At 40.7% G+C, this 19,193-nt stretch overlaps 1 protein-coding gene across 2 annotated transcripts in view; it reads left to right on the top strand.

Annotated features, from left to right (window-relative positions):
* The window catches only part of LOC147062644 (FERM and PDZ domain-containing protein 4-like), a 28,301-nt gene extending 24,277 nt beyond the window's left edge, over positions 1-4,024 (top strand). For both annotated transcript variants that reach the window (XM_085926182.1, XM_085926173.1), the window contains one exon: positions 17-4,024. In XM_085926182.1, the coding sequence (XP_085782308.1) occupies positions 17-3,222 (3,206 nt within the window). In that variant the 3' untranslated portion in view covers positions 3,223-4,024. The remainder of the gene's footprint in view (positions 1-16) is intronic.
* Positions 4,025-19,193: the final 15,169 nt, after the last annotated feature.

Genomic DNA, 19,193 nt, shown 5'->3' on the forward strand with positions numbered 1-19,193 from the left:
TCAACTTCTTTTGTAGGTGTTGTTTACACATCTCGAGGCTTTAGTCCCCAGTCTTCCTCAGACTCTGGAAACGAGACAAACTCCTCAGAAATGACAGAACTCTCTGAGCTTGCCGCTTGTCATCGACTCGGTGAGAGCCACATGCGCCTCTTGGTGGCCACGAGGGAGGGGTACCAGCCTTTACTTGAGGAGAAAACAGAGTTCCCTGTTTCACCCAGCACTGAAGGAACAACCCTGAAGAAGTCCCGCAGTCCACAGCACCTCCGACCACCTGCCGTCCCGCCAAGAAGGAGCCCACATTTGGACACGGGAGCATCATTACAACCAGACTTCCTGAGAGGGGCATCTCAGACAAACCTTTCCTCTACTCTTCAGCGGCCAAGCTCCACAACGCCAGGATGCAAGCATGACAAGAAGTCTGCAGACTCAAGCAGAAAATATAACACCTTTAGCACAAGGGAAGGACATCGACATGGGAGTGGTGGAAGCATTCATTTTGAGAATAATCAGCAAACGTCCTTCTGTGATCGAGGTGAAAGCCAGAGAAGACACAACTTGTTTTTGGAAGAAAACACACATGCTCAGGACCATGCTGTGAATAGCCGCCCCTGCGAGCATCACAGAGTTACCCGTCCTACTTCCTCTACACCTGATAGCCTTTTAGATGTGGCTACACTAGGGGAGCGTGCTACAGATAATAGAGCTGCCGAGCAAGATGAACATCTTGTTGTTGCCTCGTTGCTGTCCCCAAATAAAAACAACAGACTGGTGTGTTCTGACCAAGGATCAGATGTACAGAATGACCATCAACCCATTTCAAGACAGCAAAGTGTTGCACGTTTGTGTGAGTATCATCTTGCGAAAAGGATTTCAAACTTACAAGGTGAAGGTCACAGTTCTCTCCAGGGCTCCCTGTGCTCCTCATTGGATGCTGGTGGCAGTGCAAACAGCAGTGTCTGTGCCACCCCAAACGACTCGCCCCTTGGTCTGGGGGCCATTGAGTCAAAACACCATCGCCTACAAAGGCACCCAATCTCAAATTCCTCCTCGTCTTTACTCAGGGTCGTAAACTATGAAGAACTTAAATCTGGACAGAGCCTCCAAGCAAAGGATTTTCACCCTCATGCGGACCCTGTCCTCGTTCGAAAAATGCTGCCCAACATTCACGCTGCTTCTGCTGGTGCTGACCCCGGCCGTCCGTCCTCAGCCACACCCTCCAAACACAAAGAGACAATTACGAGCAAAAAGCCTTGTTTTAAAGGGCAGAGCCAAAAAGAAGGCAGTGAGGCATACAGACAATTGATCAACTACCTAACTGTAAGCCAAATGCACCAAGGTGGAAAGTTACACAGTGCGGGCATGGGGGGCGGTGTGAAAAAAGACACTCGTCGCTACATCACAAGCAACCCACAGCTTGTCGAAATGGTTAAGAATCGAGGGAGCACAATCCCCCGCTGCCAGTGTTTGCCGTCCTCCATATCGTCCCCTTTTGTTCGCCCGAATTTGGTAAACCCACATGCATTGCAGCTGATGAATAAAGATCAAAAGTCATACCACTCTGCCACACTTCCTGCCAAACTTAAAAGAAGTCCTGACACGCACACACAAGGCCCAAACGGTAGGTTAGATGTGAAGCAGGTAAACGCTGAAAGAAGAAGCTCCTTTTCTGGACTGCAAAGTGAGCTTGAAAGGAGCGGTATGGATCCTGATCAGTTCCTGTCGCTGTATAAGAAAGATGGCTACACAATGCATGAGGGTGGGGGAACCGCTGGTAGGCCTCAGCCTCGTTCAAGAATCCAACCGAGTGATGACTTGTGCAGATCAGACCCAAGAGGAAGGCATGCAGTCCTTCAAGCTTCTGCCCCCTGTGGTCAGCGAGCAGACCTCAGCGACTTCTCGCTGGGAAGGGGTCCTTCAGCTTTTACTAGACAGGCATCTACAAATACCCTGGCTGGCATTTCCTCTCCATCCCCACCACTTCATCCACAGTCTCCCCCTCCTCCTATATTAATTCCAGCACATGGCAACACTGCCCCAAGCGACTCTGGATGCACACAGGAGGTCACCCATTCAACCCTATCACGGCCAAATCAGAACCACATTCATGCCATTGGCTCAATGCCCTCGCAATTGGATCCTCTCAATAATTACTTGCAAAGAGGGCGGGAATTAAAACGCAGCTCTAGTAATGTCACCAATGGCTCCGGCAGTGTAGAGGTGCTGTTTGAAAAACCCAGTCGAAGCCAGAGCCAGCAGCCCTTGTTACCATATGTGCCCCAGCAAGGAGAAACCAAAGTCCAGAGAAGGTCAACAAGGAAGAGGCTGTCCAAGAGTTACTCCCAGGGCTCAGTGTCATCGCACACCACATGCTGGTCATCAGGCGGCAGGGTAGATAGCAGAAGGGCTTCGGTGGCATTTCCTTTGCAGAAAGACAAACAAATGAAGGGTTCTCAAAAACTGGACACCAGTCCTTGGCGGTGCAACGGACCTTTCAGCTACTGTTTCTTTAAGCGTAAAAGTGAGGGAGAAGATGATGAGAACGAGTGGGACACACCGAGACGAAGCCGTGATGGGAATAACTTAGAGAATGACTTTGCTGCGTCATTGGCCATCTACCCCTGTGGCTCAGTCATGGATGCAGCTGGAGAACAGCTGTACGGTGAGGTCCTTAACAACATGAGCTTTAGCGACCGCTTGGCTCGAGTCAACGCCCTCAAGGACCGCATGTACAGCTTCCCTTCCGGCTTCACAGACGTCCGGCGTGATGCCAGTGAGCTCATCGCGCTGGTGAGGTCCAGCATAGGTCGCTGCGATCGAGGCGTCCAAATGCCAATGCAGGCAGTGTCTCAATCCAAGCAACTCCTCTCAGTGGAGTCCAAAGAGTTAGGCCGGGCATGCCGAAGGATGGCGCAGGCGCACGGCAGTCCTGAAGAGATGCTGCTAGCTGTGACGTACAGTTTCCAGGTGCTGTGTTGTCTCTGCGAAGCGTGTATGTGTCTCGTAAAAGGACTCAGCGCCTCGGCCTCACACCAACAGAGAGAGGTTGTTGCAAAAGTAGACGAGGTCGTCATGAATTATATCTGTTTACTCAAAGCTGCTGAGGTTGCAACTGTGGGAGCACCGGGAGAACACAGTGTCAAGGCCCTGGTGAGACATTCTAGTACCATGTCAGCCATCGCCAATGCACTCACACGCTCTCTTAAAACGCTGCTTAACAAGTAGACTTTCCTTCACTCCTTTTGCTGTCAAAGTGTGGCCTATGCAGTCAGCAGAAGTCTGTTTTTAAATCCTCTACTCCCTTTTGAGGCTACTGCGGGAGTTGTATATGTTTAGCCGTTACAATCTACATCATCACCCGAAAACATGCTAAAAAACACCCCTCATTTAACTTGATTTTTATTTCAATGTATAATAAGAAAGCCATAAGGTTGATGACCTTTATATGATATACTGTATGTATACCCAGTAGGAACCCCTTTACTTGTGCATTATGTAATTTATTTTTCAAATATATATATATATATACAATATTTTGTATTATACAGTCATGTTTTGCAGTAGCAATTCCAGTCATCTCTTTAAGTGCAGTTTTGCCACTGATGCATGTGAAATTCCACAAATGCAATGCAAGCAAATGTGAGGGCTGTTTTTTGTGTGTGCTAATTTCAAATTTGTGTTTGTGAAAGTCGACTGGGTTTGGGTGAGATTTAATTATCTTGCAGTCTGAGAGCAAAGTTAGATGTGTTCGGGATTGAGTGGCTCGATAATTTCACCATATTTAACACTGCTTGTTATTTCATCACTTTATTTTTTTAAGAATTATAAATATTATATACAGTACTGTAAAAATGTATGCAATTTCTTTTGGGCCATGTTTGCTTTAAGACTGTTTTAGCCATATGAAAATTATTTTTACCTTTTTGTGTATATGTTTTGGGATCACCTTTGTGCTTGAAAATTTAACTCAACAATATGTACCCAATGCAGTGATGTCTGATGACAAAATAATGACTTTCTATTGATTATTCACAAACCTATTAAAACTAAATATTTTAAATGTTTGTGTGTGTCTGTGTTTTTATGATAATATAATGTACCAGAATGGCATACCCCCACCTAGTGGCGTTCAAAATGACTAACACCCATTTGTTTGGACAGATGGTCCACTTAACCGCTGCAATCAGAGATCCATGCATTGGTATAATGCAAGAGCTGGACCTGTAATTGTTACTTTGGTTTTGTTGACATGCTGGTGGGGAGAGTTAGCACTACAATTCACTTGATTTTAGTTTGTTTTTCTGGTATGCGTACACTACATCATTGTCGTAGGCTATGTTTTGGTTGCTGAAATTAATGGGGTCGACTAAAACCACATTAATAAACATTGTCAAAAGAATTACTCTCTAACAGAATCAAAACCGAGTTTGTCTGCACAGGCATAATTTTTGATAAGCACTTGAAATGGATGTCTGCAAGTGTACCTAATGGTATGGCCTTAATCAAGAAAGATGTAGCAAAGCTTTCAGCTTAATTCGTTTTTCCATTGGTAAAACTCAATTTGTACATTTCTTATCTTGCATTTTCATTCCTCACAACCAGGTTACATGCCAGGAGTGGGGCCAAGATATTCTGCAGAACAAACAACCTATGCCACAGTGAGACATGACAAGGCACAACACACCGCGAAACCAATGTTACAGCATTATGGCAGTGCACAGCCTCACTGTACTCCAGGACCAGTGCCCGACACTAAGAAGAGGACATGAACTGCTCAGAAGGTAATCCCTGAGAAACCAGCATAAACAAGAGGTGTCTGGAGTCTATGTTTCATTGTGTGTCCAAAATTATTTTAAATGCCAATTTGTTTCATTGAGTGTCAAAAAAATTGTGAAATGCCAATTTGAAAGGAATGGATAGTATCCACTTTACTAAAATGAACCCAATATTTGATGTTGTAATAGTGATCCTGACTTATTTTTATAAGAAAAATATCAAAGCAAACGTATATAAAACAATCTTGGCAACATTTCTGTTAGAAGTGACTTATTAGATTCATGTTTATTTAGTTTAGGATTATAATTATAATATTGTTTGGCTGCCTAGGCAGGTGTATTTTCAAAATGAAAAATCAGAGAAAAAGATACAATAATGACGAGACAGTAAATTAGTGGAAGAATATCGAAAACTTGTGAAGGTAAAGTGGCATGCCCTGATTCTGTCGTCACTCTAGTTAATGGTCCTCTGCAGTCTGGGCCTTTGTCAGCCACTCTGAATGAGAATGAGCTCCAAAGATTGAGAAATTGTTTGCCGCATTTGAGTGTAGCTCATCATTTTGGTGTGAAAATTTGATTGTGCAGTACAGTCACGGTACTATTTATCCGTCTGTTATAATCTTCATTGTTTAACGACGATACAAATGTCAAAGTTCACTCAACAAATAAAACCAAAATGAAATGCAAGGTCAGTGTTTGTCGGTCAAAATGGCACCAAGTGCGCATTTAGACTGTGAACCGCACTGGCAGGCGTTAAATATATTGTTTGAAAGCTCAATGGTAGGCAGGACGTTGAGAGGAAAAACATAATAGAAGCTGTCAAAATTTCAAATTATGCAGTAAGCTTGACGAGAAAACGATCACAGGAAATTATGCCGAGGCAAGTGCCCTCAAAAGAGCACCCCCTTCATCTTTGAGGAGAGTTGGACACACAAAGAGCAGTACAACTGAGTAACTCATGTTTCTTCAATATTGTTTTGTCACTTTGCAAATGGGGACGATCACACAAATGCTAATTATTTCACATTGGATACTTCTTCACTGCTTAATGGCTGCAATCCATTTTGACGTGTTGTCATCGCCAGAGTTTAATTTTCCTGCACTGAATATGTAGAGTAATTCGACACACATACATAAGAATCATTATGGGATGTAACCCTAACATCCGCCGGTCCACAATCGAGAACCAATTCTGATTTGTGTCAGCAATCTGGCTTGATAATCAAGGCAATTAATGTATTTTTTTCCACGCTATTTAGGAGCCTTTAGTATTCTTTGATTTACTGTAGGCCTCATTTCCTCTATAAATCTGTTTTATGCTTTCCAATCAAAATTCACAGCTGTTTTGACCATTCTGTCAATGATAAAACAAATACTGACTCTTTTAATTGTTGTTATTTATATCTGGACTTTGTGCAGGCATTACTTGACAGCCTATCAATATTTCAAGTCGACAAAATCTATAATATCAATCTGTTACTCCGTCATCACTATTTTAACAGCATGTCCGTCACTGCTAAATTTGTCGTGGCTATTCTAGGAAAGTCAGCCAGTAAGTCTGTGATTTTAAATGGCCTTCTGTGATTGCTAAATTACAGTTTGTCAGCAATAGTTTTAGGACCCTCAAATGTTCTCCTTCTTTGGTGGCAGCCGATCAGCATCGAGAGCTTACTACTTACATACGCTTGTGCGGCACAAGATGTGTTTCTACTCCGGTTGTAGGAGATAAATCAAGCACAATAAAAGTCCAAGACATGTGACTTTCCATCCGGCTCGTGACCCAAATCGGCAGGAATTGTTCACAAAATATTTCATTTCACATGAATAACCATAAAGGTTGTTATGCAAATAAATACACGTGTATACGTATTATTATAAGTCCTAAACATCCATCCATTGTAAATGTATGTAGTCATGACAACCAATTTAAGGTAATACTAGCATCTGCAAGTTCGTGAAGCGTAGTGTGTTGATATTTGACTTAATAAATATGCCTGCTTCTGAACAATTCGCAGTGTGAACAATTGTCATGGGAGAAAAAAGAAAGGGAGAATTTAATGGACCTGTGTTGACAAGGCCTAGTACTTGGAATGGACCCCCAATGGGAAGATTATCTGTCACGGCGGCCCCCCAGATGGAGGGTGGTGCCCAAAGGAAGAGGATAATGTATCTGATAAGCACACAGGTGTTCTGTTTCTGCTGGCAGATAGGCTCTTGAGACCAAAGGAGATTGGAAGAAAAAAAAGTCAAGAGGAGACAGGTAGCTGGTAAATCCCCATCTGTGTCCAAAGACAAGAAGGGATTTTCACAAAGAGAAAAAAAATCTATCTCTGACCACCAAAAGCTCCATTGAACTTTCATCTTGTGTGGCCTTCCCAGTCCAAAGAGACAGTGTAAAACATTCCGTGCATCACTCGTAATGAGCAACAGTGGTGTTTATTTAATCAATAAAATTTGCTGCTAGCACACTGAGATGTATAAACAAAATTTGGCTCCAGTTCGTATCTCGTAAAGTTCGTAAGTAGAGCGGTATCACTGTACTGTAAATCTGTATCTTGTGAGGATTTGTCCTTCGTGTATATATGGATGAAATAATATAAAACTGATTTCCTAACTGCTTAGATATGGTCATATAATCAAGGGTTTCTGTTGAAAAGAAAAATTTGATTTTCAGCAAAGCATGCTATTTTGCGAGTGCATTGTGGTGGGGGTTGACATATGCACAAGGGAGTCTATTTAAGTCCATTGTTTCCTAGAAACATAGTCCAGTTATGATCTTAATATACTGTTCAATCTTTTGTACAAGTACAGGTAAGAACATATTAGAAAGTCACACCTAACTCAATCTCCAAGCCAACGAAACAAAACTTTTCTTTGAATGTTCTCCCTTCATCAGCAACAAGAAATGATGCAATGGGTGTGCAAACAAGTATCTTTGCATGTGACTGCAAACAAGTATCTTGGGATGTGACTTATTTGGTGATGCTCCCTTTACCCTATGTTATTGGGATATTCATTCATTCACTCATCCAATCATATTTGTTGTTCTTTGCAGTTTATTTTGAGTGTGCCAGAACATGTTTTTAGTGCAACAGGTCAATCTAAAATATGGCTCCTATTGACTTTAAATTGTGTCTTATTTATGAGAGACAACATTCCTCGCTCCGCAAAGAGGGGGTGTGAGGATTAGAGTGGACGTAAGCACAAATGCCATCCAGAAGGTCTAAGACACACATCATGCAGTTGAAAAGCATTCACTCTAATCTCTGTGACATCCTGCTGCTTCACTGTTTGGACATGATGAAGATACAAGCTGAAGGCAACCTGATTGCTGGGTGAAATCAAACAATACAGCCTTCCAGATAGTGTCAAAACTATTTGTTGTGGTGAGAAAAATCAATCTCGTATTATGGTAAAAATAGCACTTAATACATCTTGAGGTATGTAAAGCCCTGAGGGCAGAATTCACAAAGACTGGCCACTGATAGCACTTTGAACTGCGCTTCTTCTGCACAAAAATGGTTTCCAAGTCCAATTTGCTTTCCAACAATGGTGACCAACTGCGCTAAACAGCAGCTCAACAGGTACTCTAATCGCTCAGCTAGAAGGAAGAAATCGTGCGTTCTAATTTGGGCAGTGATTGTAAACCAAGGAGAAAAACAAAGCAGTCAAGTGAAAGAAGATGAGCACGATGGCAATTGAATCTTTATACCATCAAACCATATCAAGATCACTGATCACGTGATATCAGGTGGTTTTTGATTTTTCATGTACGTTGGGATATTATCCTTTGGTTGTAAGTTTGAGGCAGATTGCCTGTTCCATGCAAGTTTCAATTGGTACTGCCGTTCAACATTTATCTTTTTAATTATGTAGAAATAGATCCATTCCACTATTTACTTAATGCAGGGCAGTGTAAAATTATATAATTTCAAATTGTTCTAGGAGTCGAAATGAATTCCTCGTGCAACAACCTGAACTTGAATGTGCTTCAGACAGACTGATGGGCTGAGTTGTTGAAGTAATGTCCTGTGAAAAGAGTTAAAACACAAATGTGACACAGGCTGGCACATCTGCGTTGTTGCCTGCATGACACAAAGCTGTCTTCATTTGCTCCCAATTTTGGATTGATATTTACTATAATTTATCGTGAAATAAAATACATTAAAAAATAGAATTATAATAGAAACAGTTTACAAAGTAATTCTTGGGTATGTCATCATAACAGGAAATGATGGCGCAAGCAAAAAAAAAAAGATGTGTGTGTGTGTGTGGGGGGGGGGGGGGGGGGGTGCAATGTGTGAGGCCTTCCCTCTGCTGCTTCAGCACCGATGCTGAATTCCATCCTTGCTTGACTCTCCCTCAGGGCTAAATCAGGTACATTGGGGATGTCATAAAGCAGATGCAGAACACGTGGGAGCTGCCTAAGGCTTTAACAAAGAAAACTTATTGGCTTCTCAGGGTCTCTGTCACTGGTCGATTGCGCAGGTGTAGTTTGAAGTAATGTTTTTAACGAATAGGCCAAACTTTTAAAGAGGAGCAGGAGAAAGTTTAACTCACAGCATCCTCATATACTGTAATGATCTGCTGGCATTTCACTTTTTGCTGAGCTTTGCACCACTTGTCCAGTTCACATCACAGGCCACAGGGGTCTGGCAGAGATCCACTTTCCCAGAAGCTGCATGAATGCCTGCTACTTGTTTTCAGCATTGGCAAGAGGGGAATATGCATTTGTTATAGGGTTCTTCTTCATTTAGAAACATCTTTATTAGCAATGCCTTGTTGTTGGAAATAATGATTTGTTTGTAGCAGAAGGGAAAGCTCAACAAATCTCCTGGCATGTCTCAACACGCTTGAATAAATTACATTTTAGTTTAAAATCTCACTGGTGATAAGCAGTGTGGGGACTTGTATTTTTCCAGTAACGGATGATCAACTCAATTATTATGTTAATTGTTACACTGTTGCCGTTACTGTGAAATGAGGCATGCTACTTGGGCACTGCATTATAGGGCAAACCTAACTAATATACGGGATACAAAAAAGGCAACAGGAACAGGAAAGTGAGTTCGGTTGTACTTTATTCTACTTTATAACAATGAACACTACTGTACTTATATTACTGTTAATCAATATTCATACACAAATCCATGAACGTTCTTATCCTCTGTATCCGAATTAGACAGTTGGTCAAGGTCACCATTATTGCAATGATCCAGAAAGCTTGTATTGTGCCTCGTAAGCATGATATTTTGCTGATGCCATTTTTTGTTTTGCACAAACTAATATAGTATTTATTTATCAATCACGGCGGAGGAACTATGTATTATTCTCTGTTCTCTGATTGGTTTACTGCCCGGCGTACGTGTTTTGTATGCATGTTTTCCCTTCATTTGAGGGTTTTCATTTCTGAGCAATGGGAGCACCGGTTTTCACACACGTCCATTTGTTTCCACAGTATAGGTCAGTTGCAAATAATACTATGTGAATACAAACATCAAAGGACTTTTTTGGAGTGAATACAACCTTAAAGCAATAAGCAGTTCCCGGAACCTTCTCATCATCCTTCTCGTCAGCCTTCACATCATCCTTTTTCCCAGAAGTATGATTAATTTCTTTGAAATTATTTTTCTCTAGTCTGTGAATTATACAGATTTTCCTTTTGAATATGAACTAGGATGTCATCGTCAAAATTACTGAATCTGTGTATTTGCTGTTCAAATACACGGATAAAAGCTAGATCTCAGATTGTGGAATCCTTCATAGAAGTATCAGCAACCACTCTGCTGTTTAATTTGAGTAGGTTTGCTTATTTACAAGTATTTAGAAAAAAAGGAACCACCGTGCCTGCGGGGGTTTTCTCCGGGCACTCCGGTTTCCTTCTACATCCCAAAACCTTGCATGGTAGGCTGATTGAGCACTCTAAATAGTTTGTGAGTGCAAGTGCGGATGGTTGTTCATCAATATGTGCCCTGCTATTGGGTGGCAACTGATTTTTGGTCCGTTAAAAATTTACAACAACAAAGATACAAAATGAATTACAGGAATAACATTTGACTGGTTAGCAATACTTTGCTCTTTAGTGTTTAACTTTACAAAAGAAAGGAATTTACATGTACAAAAAGATGGGGAAAAAAAGCATGAATTAATAATTTTAGCTTTAGATTCAGGCCATGAATACAGTACATGCAGTACAAAATAATGACTAACTTTGCTGGTAAAACATTATTTATGCATTTGCCCTTTAACATTAAATCGCATTTCTTCTACTCTATTATTTTCTTTGAAGGAATGACTCTGAAAATGAAAAACAGAGACACCTTTTGCACATTAAAATGTGTCATCTTTGATAAAGTTGCATTAGTAACTGGGTCAGTTCCGAAGGAGTCAGGACACGTGACAATATCACGTTTGTACATGCACAGAACAGTGTATGATTGGTTATTAAGGGAATAAGAAAGGTTTATTTAGCGTAAAAAGTATTGGGGAGGGTTTAAAAAGCTTTAATATTTTGTACTGGACCACAATGCAACAGGAGATCCATGTGCAACCGTGACTCACTTTAGTTTCTCTATGCATGATGTCCCCCGGGTTAGTGTCGTGTGATCAATTCTGAGATTGAACACTTGACATTGTTTGGCTAGGTAAACCACACTTCCAATTGACTTACAATACACCCAGGGCCTCTAGTGGCCAACAAGAAACAGTATGTGTTGGAAATTTCAATACATTGATATTTAAATTTCGATAATAATTGATATACTTTTTCCATTTCTGGGACTTTTGGTTTTCGCAGGTGGTTCTGGAATGCATCTCCCGCAAAAAATGAAGGATCACAAAGAAAAAAACCTATATCAAGTATTTTTAAATTATATTTATGAGTTTGCCTGCACCAAGGCACCCTGCTCTGCTGTTAAACTCTTAAATAAACTCTTAACAAATAACATTTTACAGAATATTCACACCCTTCTCACTATGTGCCGGGCTGAATTTGATGAAGGCTCATAGTAGAATCTTTCTTTTGTCATGCATGATGTAGTAATCCATCTTCTCTCCTAAATATAACCCTATCCGCCTCTACAACTCACCCATCACCCCTTTGTGCCTATTCCTCATTGTACTCTTCTCAGTTAACGTTTGTGGTCTTCAGCAGACCAGATATTATATGCATGAAAAAAAATGCAGTCCTTGCAGTTTCTTGCCTTATACAGTATGTACCAGTGGGGAAGTTGATGGATAAGTGTCACTTGCTTTAGCGCTTGGGGTGAGAGGCAGCTGCTCGAAGGAACCTGGAGATAGAAACCAAAGGCCACGAACCCAACTGCTTTTATGGTGTTAATGACTTTGCCCGACTGGTTTGCAATGCATGTGATGATCACTACACCTTCTTTCCAGATGCAGACAGGACATGGAAGTAGAAAAACAGTTTTTATATACAAACATACAAAGTAACAACAGATAACAGAACTGGATGCAGAATCCGTCTTTCGGTCCGTCTGTCCGTCCATCCATCATCCAAACATACAAAGTAACAACAGAGAGCAGAGGCACCCATCCATCCAGCATGGTGCACAAGGGGTTGGAAGAGATGGTGACGTCTGCGGCAAAACGTTAAATATTGGCTAGGTGGCCATCGTGACGACATGGTGGAAAGGTTCTGAATAGATTCCATAATTGCTCATGCCTGCCAAGTACTTATCTATCTACGTGGACTGTTTGGGAAATTATGTATATGTATGTAATCACGTGAGGAACAGAATTTGGACCCAGATGCAGACAGGACATGGGAGTGGAAAAACAAAAATACAAAGTAAAAACAGAAAACATCAGAGTAGACTACCACGCCTACCCAGACTGCACATGCATGCACAATCGTGACACTTCCATTGAGTTTTAACGAGTCAATAAGACTGCTGGGGTAACAATGGTTTAGAAATGCTCATTAAAATGTTTTGCACCTACTACAAATGGGTACAAAACACTTGCGACTGACATATTTTCCCACATGAAATCCCGTCTTTACACGCCAGGGTGCACGACTGTTTGTTGTTTGTTTTCTAGGTCATAGTACATAAATCCATCTGCTTCGACGAGATTTGTTAGAACAGCCTAAACAAAGTATGTCATTCCACATTGTTTAGGAAACAAGGCCATGGTGAGTCCTGGCGTGTCTCCATGGCCGCTTCCCTTCACTCCCTCTGGGTAGAGTGTGGCATATTTAGCTCCCCGGATAGCATGGATGGGCTATTGCAACCAAACCAATTTGACACGAACACAAGAAAGCATTCCATCTGTCACCTAGCCTTGTTTCTCTTTTACAGTTATCGAGACATAAGTATAAGAAATTAAAGCCACATACTCTATGTTTTGTGTAGGGTTTTTTGTATGTTATTGTAAACAGCATCAACTTTATGCAGTATTTATTTTGATTGAAATGCACAAATAAAGAGTTACCTTCTTGCAAGGAACTGATTACCAACTGTAATGCTACATTGACCATATATAAGTGGCGCGCTTGGTGACCAGCAGAGCTGCCCATGCAATGATGCTACTTGTTATTATCACCAGTGCATATGCTGTCCCCATTTAGTCGAACCCGCTTGCCATCAGTTTTCTGTACTCCCACGCTGGCAAGCTGATGCGACACCAGTCGGTTAGAGTCTCAGGAACCCCCGTGGGAGCTCAACGCTCTTGTTGCTTCATCGTCAATAATGCTCCCTGGCGCACATTCCTCCATGTCCATGCTGCCATTTTCCCCTCCGCCTTTTAAGGCCTCAAGATCTCAATCAAACAATCTAGTTTTCAAACTGACTCTACCTGTATTGAGTTTCATCTCTTTTACGTTGTGTCGTCATCCACCGAGTGAAAAAGTAAAAAAAAGCCAATTTTCATAAAAGTACAGAGGTATTCCAAAATGTAGAAAGTAAATCTCTGACAAATACGTGGGTCACTACAATGTAGTGAGTATTGTAATGCAAAGATCATGACAAGCATAACAACGGTGATTGAGGTTTTCATGTACTGTGTAGTCGAATTTAAACACAAGTGGGTGTTATAATTTGAAAAGAAATGTTGAAGAGTAAAAATAATAGTCCTGTAGAAATACTTTGATATGATTGATGTGCCAATTAAGTAACACTTGAAATAATAGTCGAGATTAAAAACAACCAGTGGTGCACTATAACATAATGCATTAATTTGATGTTGTTGGAGGATAATGTCAGCATCCACATTTTCATTTTCATATTATATTAATAGTGGAAAGTGTGTGCCACCTACGCAGCTCTGTCTTATCAGTCGAGCACATGTATCAAATGGATAATAATTTTCAATTTTGACGAAGCAGGCCATCACATCATCTTAGTGTAAGCAGAGCCTGTGTAAAGCACACGATAACACAATCATCTTGCATGATATGGGCAAAAAGATACTGGAGGTCTTCTTTCTATATTTACACTTTATTTATTTCTTGAGGTGTCCTGGTTTTAGTTTTCTAGTGTCCCTTCTGAGAAGTGATCAACGGGTTCTTGTTCTGCATAAAATATACGTAAACGTGAATCATATGAAGGTGGCCCTCCTTTATCAGACACTTTTTCACAGTCAGTGAAAACACATCTAAATCAGGTTTCAATTCAGGTTTTAATTCTGATTCATCTCCAACGGAGCCTTCAGCAACATTGTTTCTAAAGAGCAGATTATAAATCTCGGAGAATCCTCAATCCAACTCACATATTTGTATCTTTTGGCTGATTATTCAAAATGCACGATGGCAATAGGTCTTGTTTTGCTTGCATTTTGTTTGTTTATTACCAGGTTGAATTGGTAAGAATACAAATAAAGAATGCTGATTACTTTTTTTATTCTTATGTACTTGCATTGAAGGTTGATGCGACCATGATATCCAGCAGTTTGGCTTTGTATGTTCCGATTTTTCAATCGAACAAGTCAGTCTCATGTTTAGGAATATTTTGCCTTAGTAGAGAGAGAGCAATATAACATCTAACTTAATTCTCATTTTAGCTCTTGTACAAGTATTTGAAAAGATAATTGATGTTTGCTGTTGTTAGATGACACTCCACCTTCCTTCAGCATTTCCCACCCAGATGGTTACGCTGATTAGATGCCTCGCGCTTAACAGGCCTGGAAAGTAAATCTGTGGTACAGATTACAGTTTGACGACTGCAAACTGGCATTGATGTAGCACCGGGCATATTTCCAAAAGTACTGGAGATGATTAAGGTGTCACGGCTGAAGGTGTCAATCGATCAAAGCTTGCCTGAGTAGGTACATATCACTAAGAGGTCTTTTTTTTTTCTCAAGATGACTGCAGTGTTTACGTCATATCATGACATGGTTAATGGATTCCCTCCTCATGAATAGCTTCACTACAGAAGAGGAATGCTGATTTTACAGTATGTTTGGTGACCAAGGATAGAACGGTCGAAATAAAGTTCAACCTTGCACTCTACCCCCAGTTTTAAACCATCTTATCTTTGCACGCCCAAGGTTGTCTGTGCAGAAATAATGACTGCTTTTATCTGTGCTGTATTTGAATGCCCTTCATATTCCCATTCCTCAACAACGTTCACATCAAGCAATCACAGTCACAGATGGATGCTAAACATTTGAATTGCTAAGGTGACAAGACATGGACATTTAAATGAAAAGGTAACATGTCATTGTGAACACAAAAATGCAGTATTTCATGCACAAAATATACCTGGGGTTTGTCATCAGGAAACAGTTTGTTTACTGAGAAATTCAGTTAAGTGCAAATCCTTTCATCAAACCAGGGTAGCACAAAACTCATGTGTTAGATGCTGCTGCAGGATGGCGCTCGTAGCTGCAGTTTTGCTCTCTCTTCCGTTGCTCGAGCTGTAGATTGTTGGCTACACGTATTTTTGTGTCATGCTTTAGTCGAGAAAAGTGCCAAAACACCGTGACATTTTCTTTGAAGAGCAAGCAGGTTATGCTGTTGCTTTTCCTCATTAGGAAATGTAAGACTCCACCCATCATATCCATCCTTCCACACACAGTGCGCAGAGCAAATAAATAATGGATCACAGCTTTGGCAGTCCATCGATGCTCTGTTCAAAGAGGGAAAAAAATGTAGTACCTCAGCCTGCACTTACATAAATGTGCATTCCTTTTGCTTGTACTCAGTGTATACTGTATGTTGTTTCCACTTGGCCAACCTTAGCATGAGAAGGAACAAGGAATGATGTCAGTGGCAAGAAGGTGGACGTTCTGATAATTAAATGGCCTTTCGTGATGTACTGTATATTTGAAGTCATCCAGCAGCACATGCGTTTGTGGTGTAATAGGTGCTCCTGGCCGCTGGCACCGTTCCCAGGTGCTTACTAGAAGATAAGGAATCTTCAATCTCTAAATTTTAAGGAGACCACAAGAGACAGCCTGGAGGGTACTTAGTCTGACTTGATAAGAGTTGGGGACTGAGGCATCTTAATGGCTATATTTGTTGCACGGATCTTTGCTTTTTTTTTTTTTTTTTTTTTTTAAAGAAGCTGCAACTTACTATATGTTGTCATTTAAACTTGGTATTGTTTGTGTATTTGAATGTTCAGACTAAAAACTGTCAAACAAAAAAAATAATATCCTAGCCAAAGCTACAAATTAGTCAATCCCCCTTGTAAATTGTTGTTGTGCAAATCGTAAATCAGTTGTCATGAGTTGTCATGTCATGTCTACTGATAAGGCTACTGTTAGTTCTTCATTTTCTTTTTTTTTGTTTTTGTTGTTGTAATGATTGGCTTCAGTCATAAAGTGGAACATAAAGTGGACTGAATAACCCAAGAGCTATGAAGTAGATTCTCCGAACACCCAAGGGTGCATGCAAATGTGCAAAAACAAAAAAATCCACAACAAAAAGTTGTCGCAAAAAACACAGCAGTAAATGCACTAAAATAATGCTGAGGTGGACCAATTCACAGATGAAGGAAAATAATGATATGGGAGCGTGCTCTGCCTAGCCAAACGCAGAGTAGTGCATGCGCATCATTGTGACATTCCAAATAAACCTTTAATGGCAATGGTCTAATTGGTAATATTGGTATGATAATATTTGAAGTTAATTAAGTCTGACTGCATTAGGTTGGCAAGTTAATTCATTTGAAAACAACCATGAAAAAGCATTTCTACTTGTGTTACCAAACTACGGAATCTGACATCAAGGCACAAATGATAGTATATTTCTTACTTTATATTTCACAAATCCCTTCTGGCTTTTGTTTGTTTGTTTTGTTTGATTAATTTATTCAACATTCTGCATCTCAACATACTATTTAAACAACAGCACCTTTTTGGTGATGGGTGCTGGTGCACAGTGCTGATGGACACAGTTGATTTTTTTGCATGCACAATATTTGATCAATTGATTCTACCTTCTGTAATTGATGTGGATTTAGTGTGTCTTTTTTTCTGCAAACAGTGTTTTGGAGCCAGGAACAAAGTGACAAAAAGCCATGGGTGGTAACTGTCAACAAGACTGCGATGTCCCCAGACTGACAGGCCAATGTAATGGTGTGCATCATGCATAATTAAAACATTGTTTGTGCACTTTCTGGCTTGTTGAATCTGCTTGTTGACTTGAAGCATTTTGTTGTGTTGTGTGTGGTGCGTGGGAAGATTTTTAGTAGGCACATTTGGGCAGGGGGGGGGGGGCATAGATGAGAAAGATTGTACCTTAAGGATATAGACCACTTCCGAATATGTTAAGATCTCTTCACTTGTGTGTCTAGCCAAATGCGCACATTTCTTGCATGCACCAATTGATTGCTTGTTTCTTTTTCTCTTTTTTTTTTGTATCACTCGTCCAAGCATCTGCCTCCCATTTACTCTGTCACTCGGCCTTTCACCTTCATCCTAAGGGACAAACATTGTGGCGTGGTGTGAGTTGGTGGGTGGTGGTTATGGCATTTTGTCGCAATGTGTCTCTGTGGCAAATGTTTATATGTGTGCTGACATAGTTGGAGCATGGAGAAGGCAGAAATGAGAACGCCTTGCCACACACTCTTGGAGGAAGGAGTGATGGGGAATCTAGGTCATCGCCACTGATGCATTGCAAAGCGGACTTCAAACAAACCTGGCCTTTAGCATGATGGCTCTCTGCGAGCTGTGTTACATGCCATCAGAGGCCGATTGCCATTTTCAGCCGTCAGCTGAAGTGATGAATAGAGTCAGTCATTAAGAGGACCAGTAATATGTGTGCACCATACAAAGTATTGAAAGAAAAAAAATCCCCTTTTTTTTTATATTTACATCAAAAAAAGAACTTCTGAAATGATATTAGTTCTCAATAGCACAACAATCCTACACATGCACTTTTTGCTTGATTAATACATTTTTATGTGCAAGGTAATTTTGTTGGACTTGAGTACTGAGTAGCGAGGACAGAGTCTGTGACATCGGCGCCTGTGTGAAACCAATAACAACAACCAGGAGATGATTTGTCGTGCTGATGTTTTGTTTGCCATTTTTGATCATGCTGCTCTTACATTATTATTAATAAACACAACGGCTGCAAAGATTTCATGGCCCATGATGACAACTACCTAAAAAGCTGATATTCAGATTTGCAAAGCCTGACACTGAGAAGTAACTTGTTCAACTTTTCCTGAAGCCTGAGGTAGCTAAGATGCGTTCTGTTTTGGCCATGACATTACAACACAAAAGGCATAAGAAATGTATGAGCGCAAAGTCTAAATGAAGCGGTTCCCCATTAAAAAAAGAAAATCTGGCCCTGTAGTTCAGGGGAAAGAGTGTTTTGTGCTCAACCTTGCAGAATAATTTTAGAATAATGCAGTGAGCACTGCTTGCCCAAGCTATAATTAATGCAGGCAGGACAGAAGTTGTAGTTTCAGTCAATGTGAATGGTCTCAAGCAGATGGCAACGCCAGTTTGTGCAAAGACAAAAGCCCCGTAGCTTTCATTTAATTTCAAAGAAGGGAAAATATATGTGGTAGACTATTCTTTATTTCTCTTGCAACCAATCTGTGCTTTTCACCATTTTTCAGAAGCAAAATGATGATGAGTGCTGACCTATGACACATTAAACAAAAGACAGGGCTCTCTAGGATGAGTTAGTATTTTGAACAGTTGGATATAGGCCAGGATTGTACCTTGATCACTTGATTGAAAAAAAAATTCGTACAGTTTGGGGCTCTCATGTAACCTCTGCAAATTGGCTAAAATGTGTTGAACGCCTGCCCTTTTGAAGAGAAAAATAGGTTGGTTATTTTAATTGGAATGCCATGGGTGCGTACTGTGATTTAGACAGAATTCTGATTCATCACCATACTCACAGAAAATGAAATGCGTGAAAATGGGCCAATGCGCACGTGTCGTGAATCCAACGGTTATTTTGCGTATACACTCATCTGGTGCACAGAGTATGAACATTTC

Source organism: Syngnathus leptorhynchus, chromosome 1 (assembly GCF_054491065.1).
Source record: "Syngnathus leptorhynchus isolate UIUO chromosome 1, UIUO_Slep, whole genome shotgun sequence".
Classification (NCBI taxonomy): Eukaryota; Metazoa; Chordata; class Actinopteri; order Syngnathiformes; family Syngnathidae; genus Syngnathus; species Syngnathus leptorhynchus.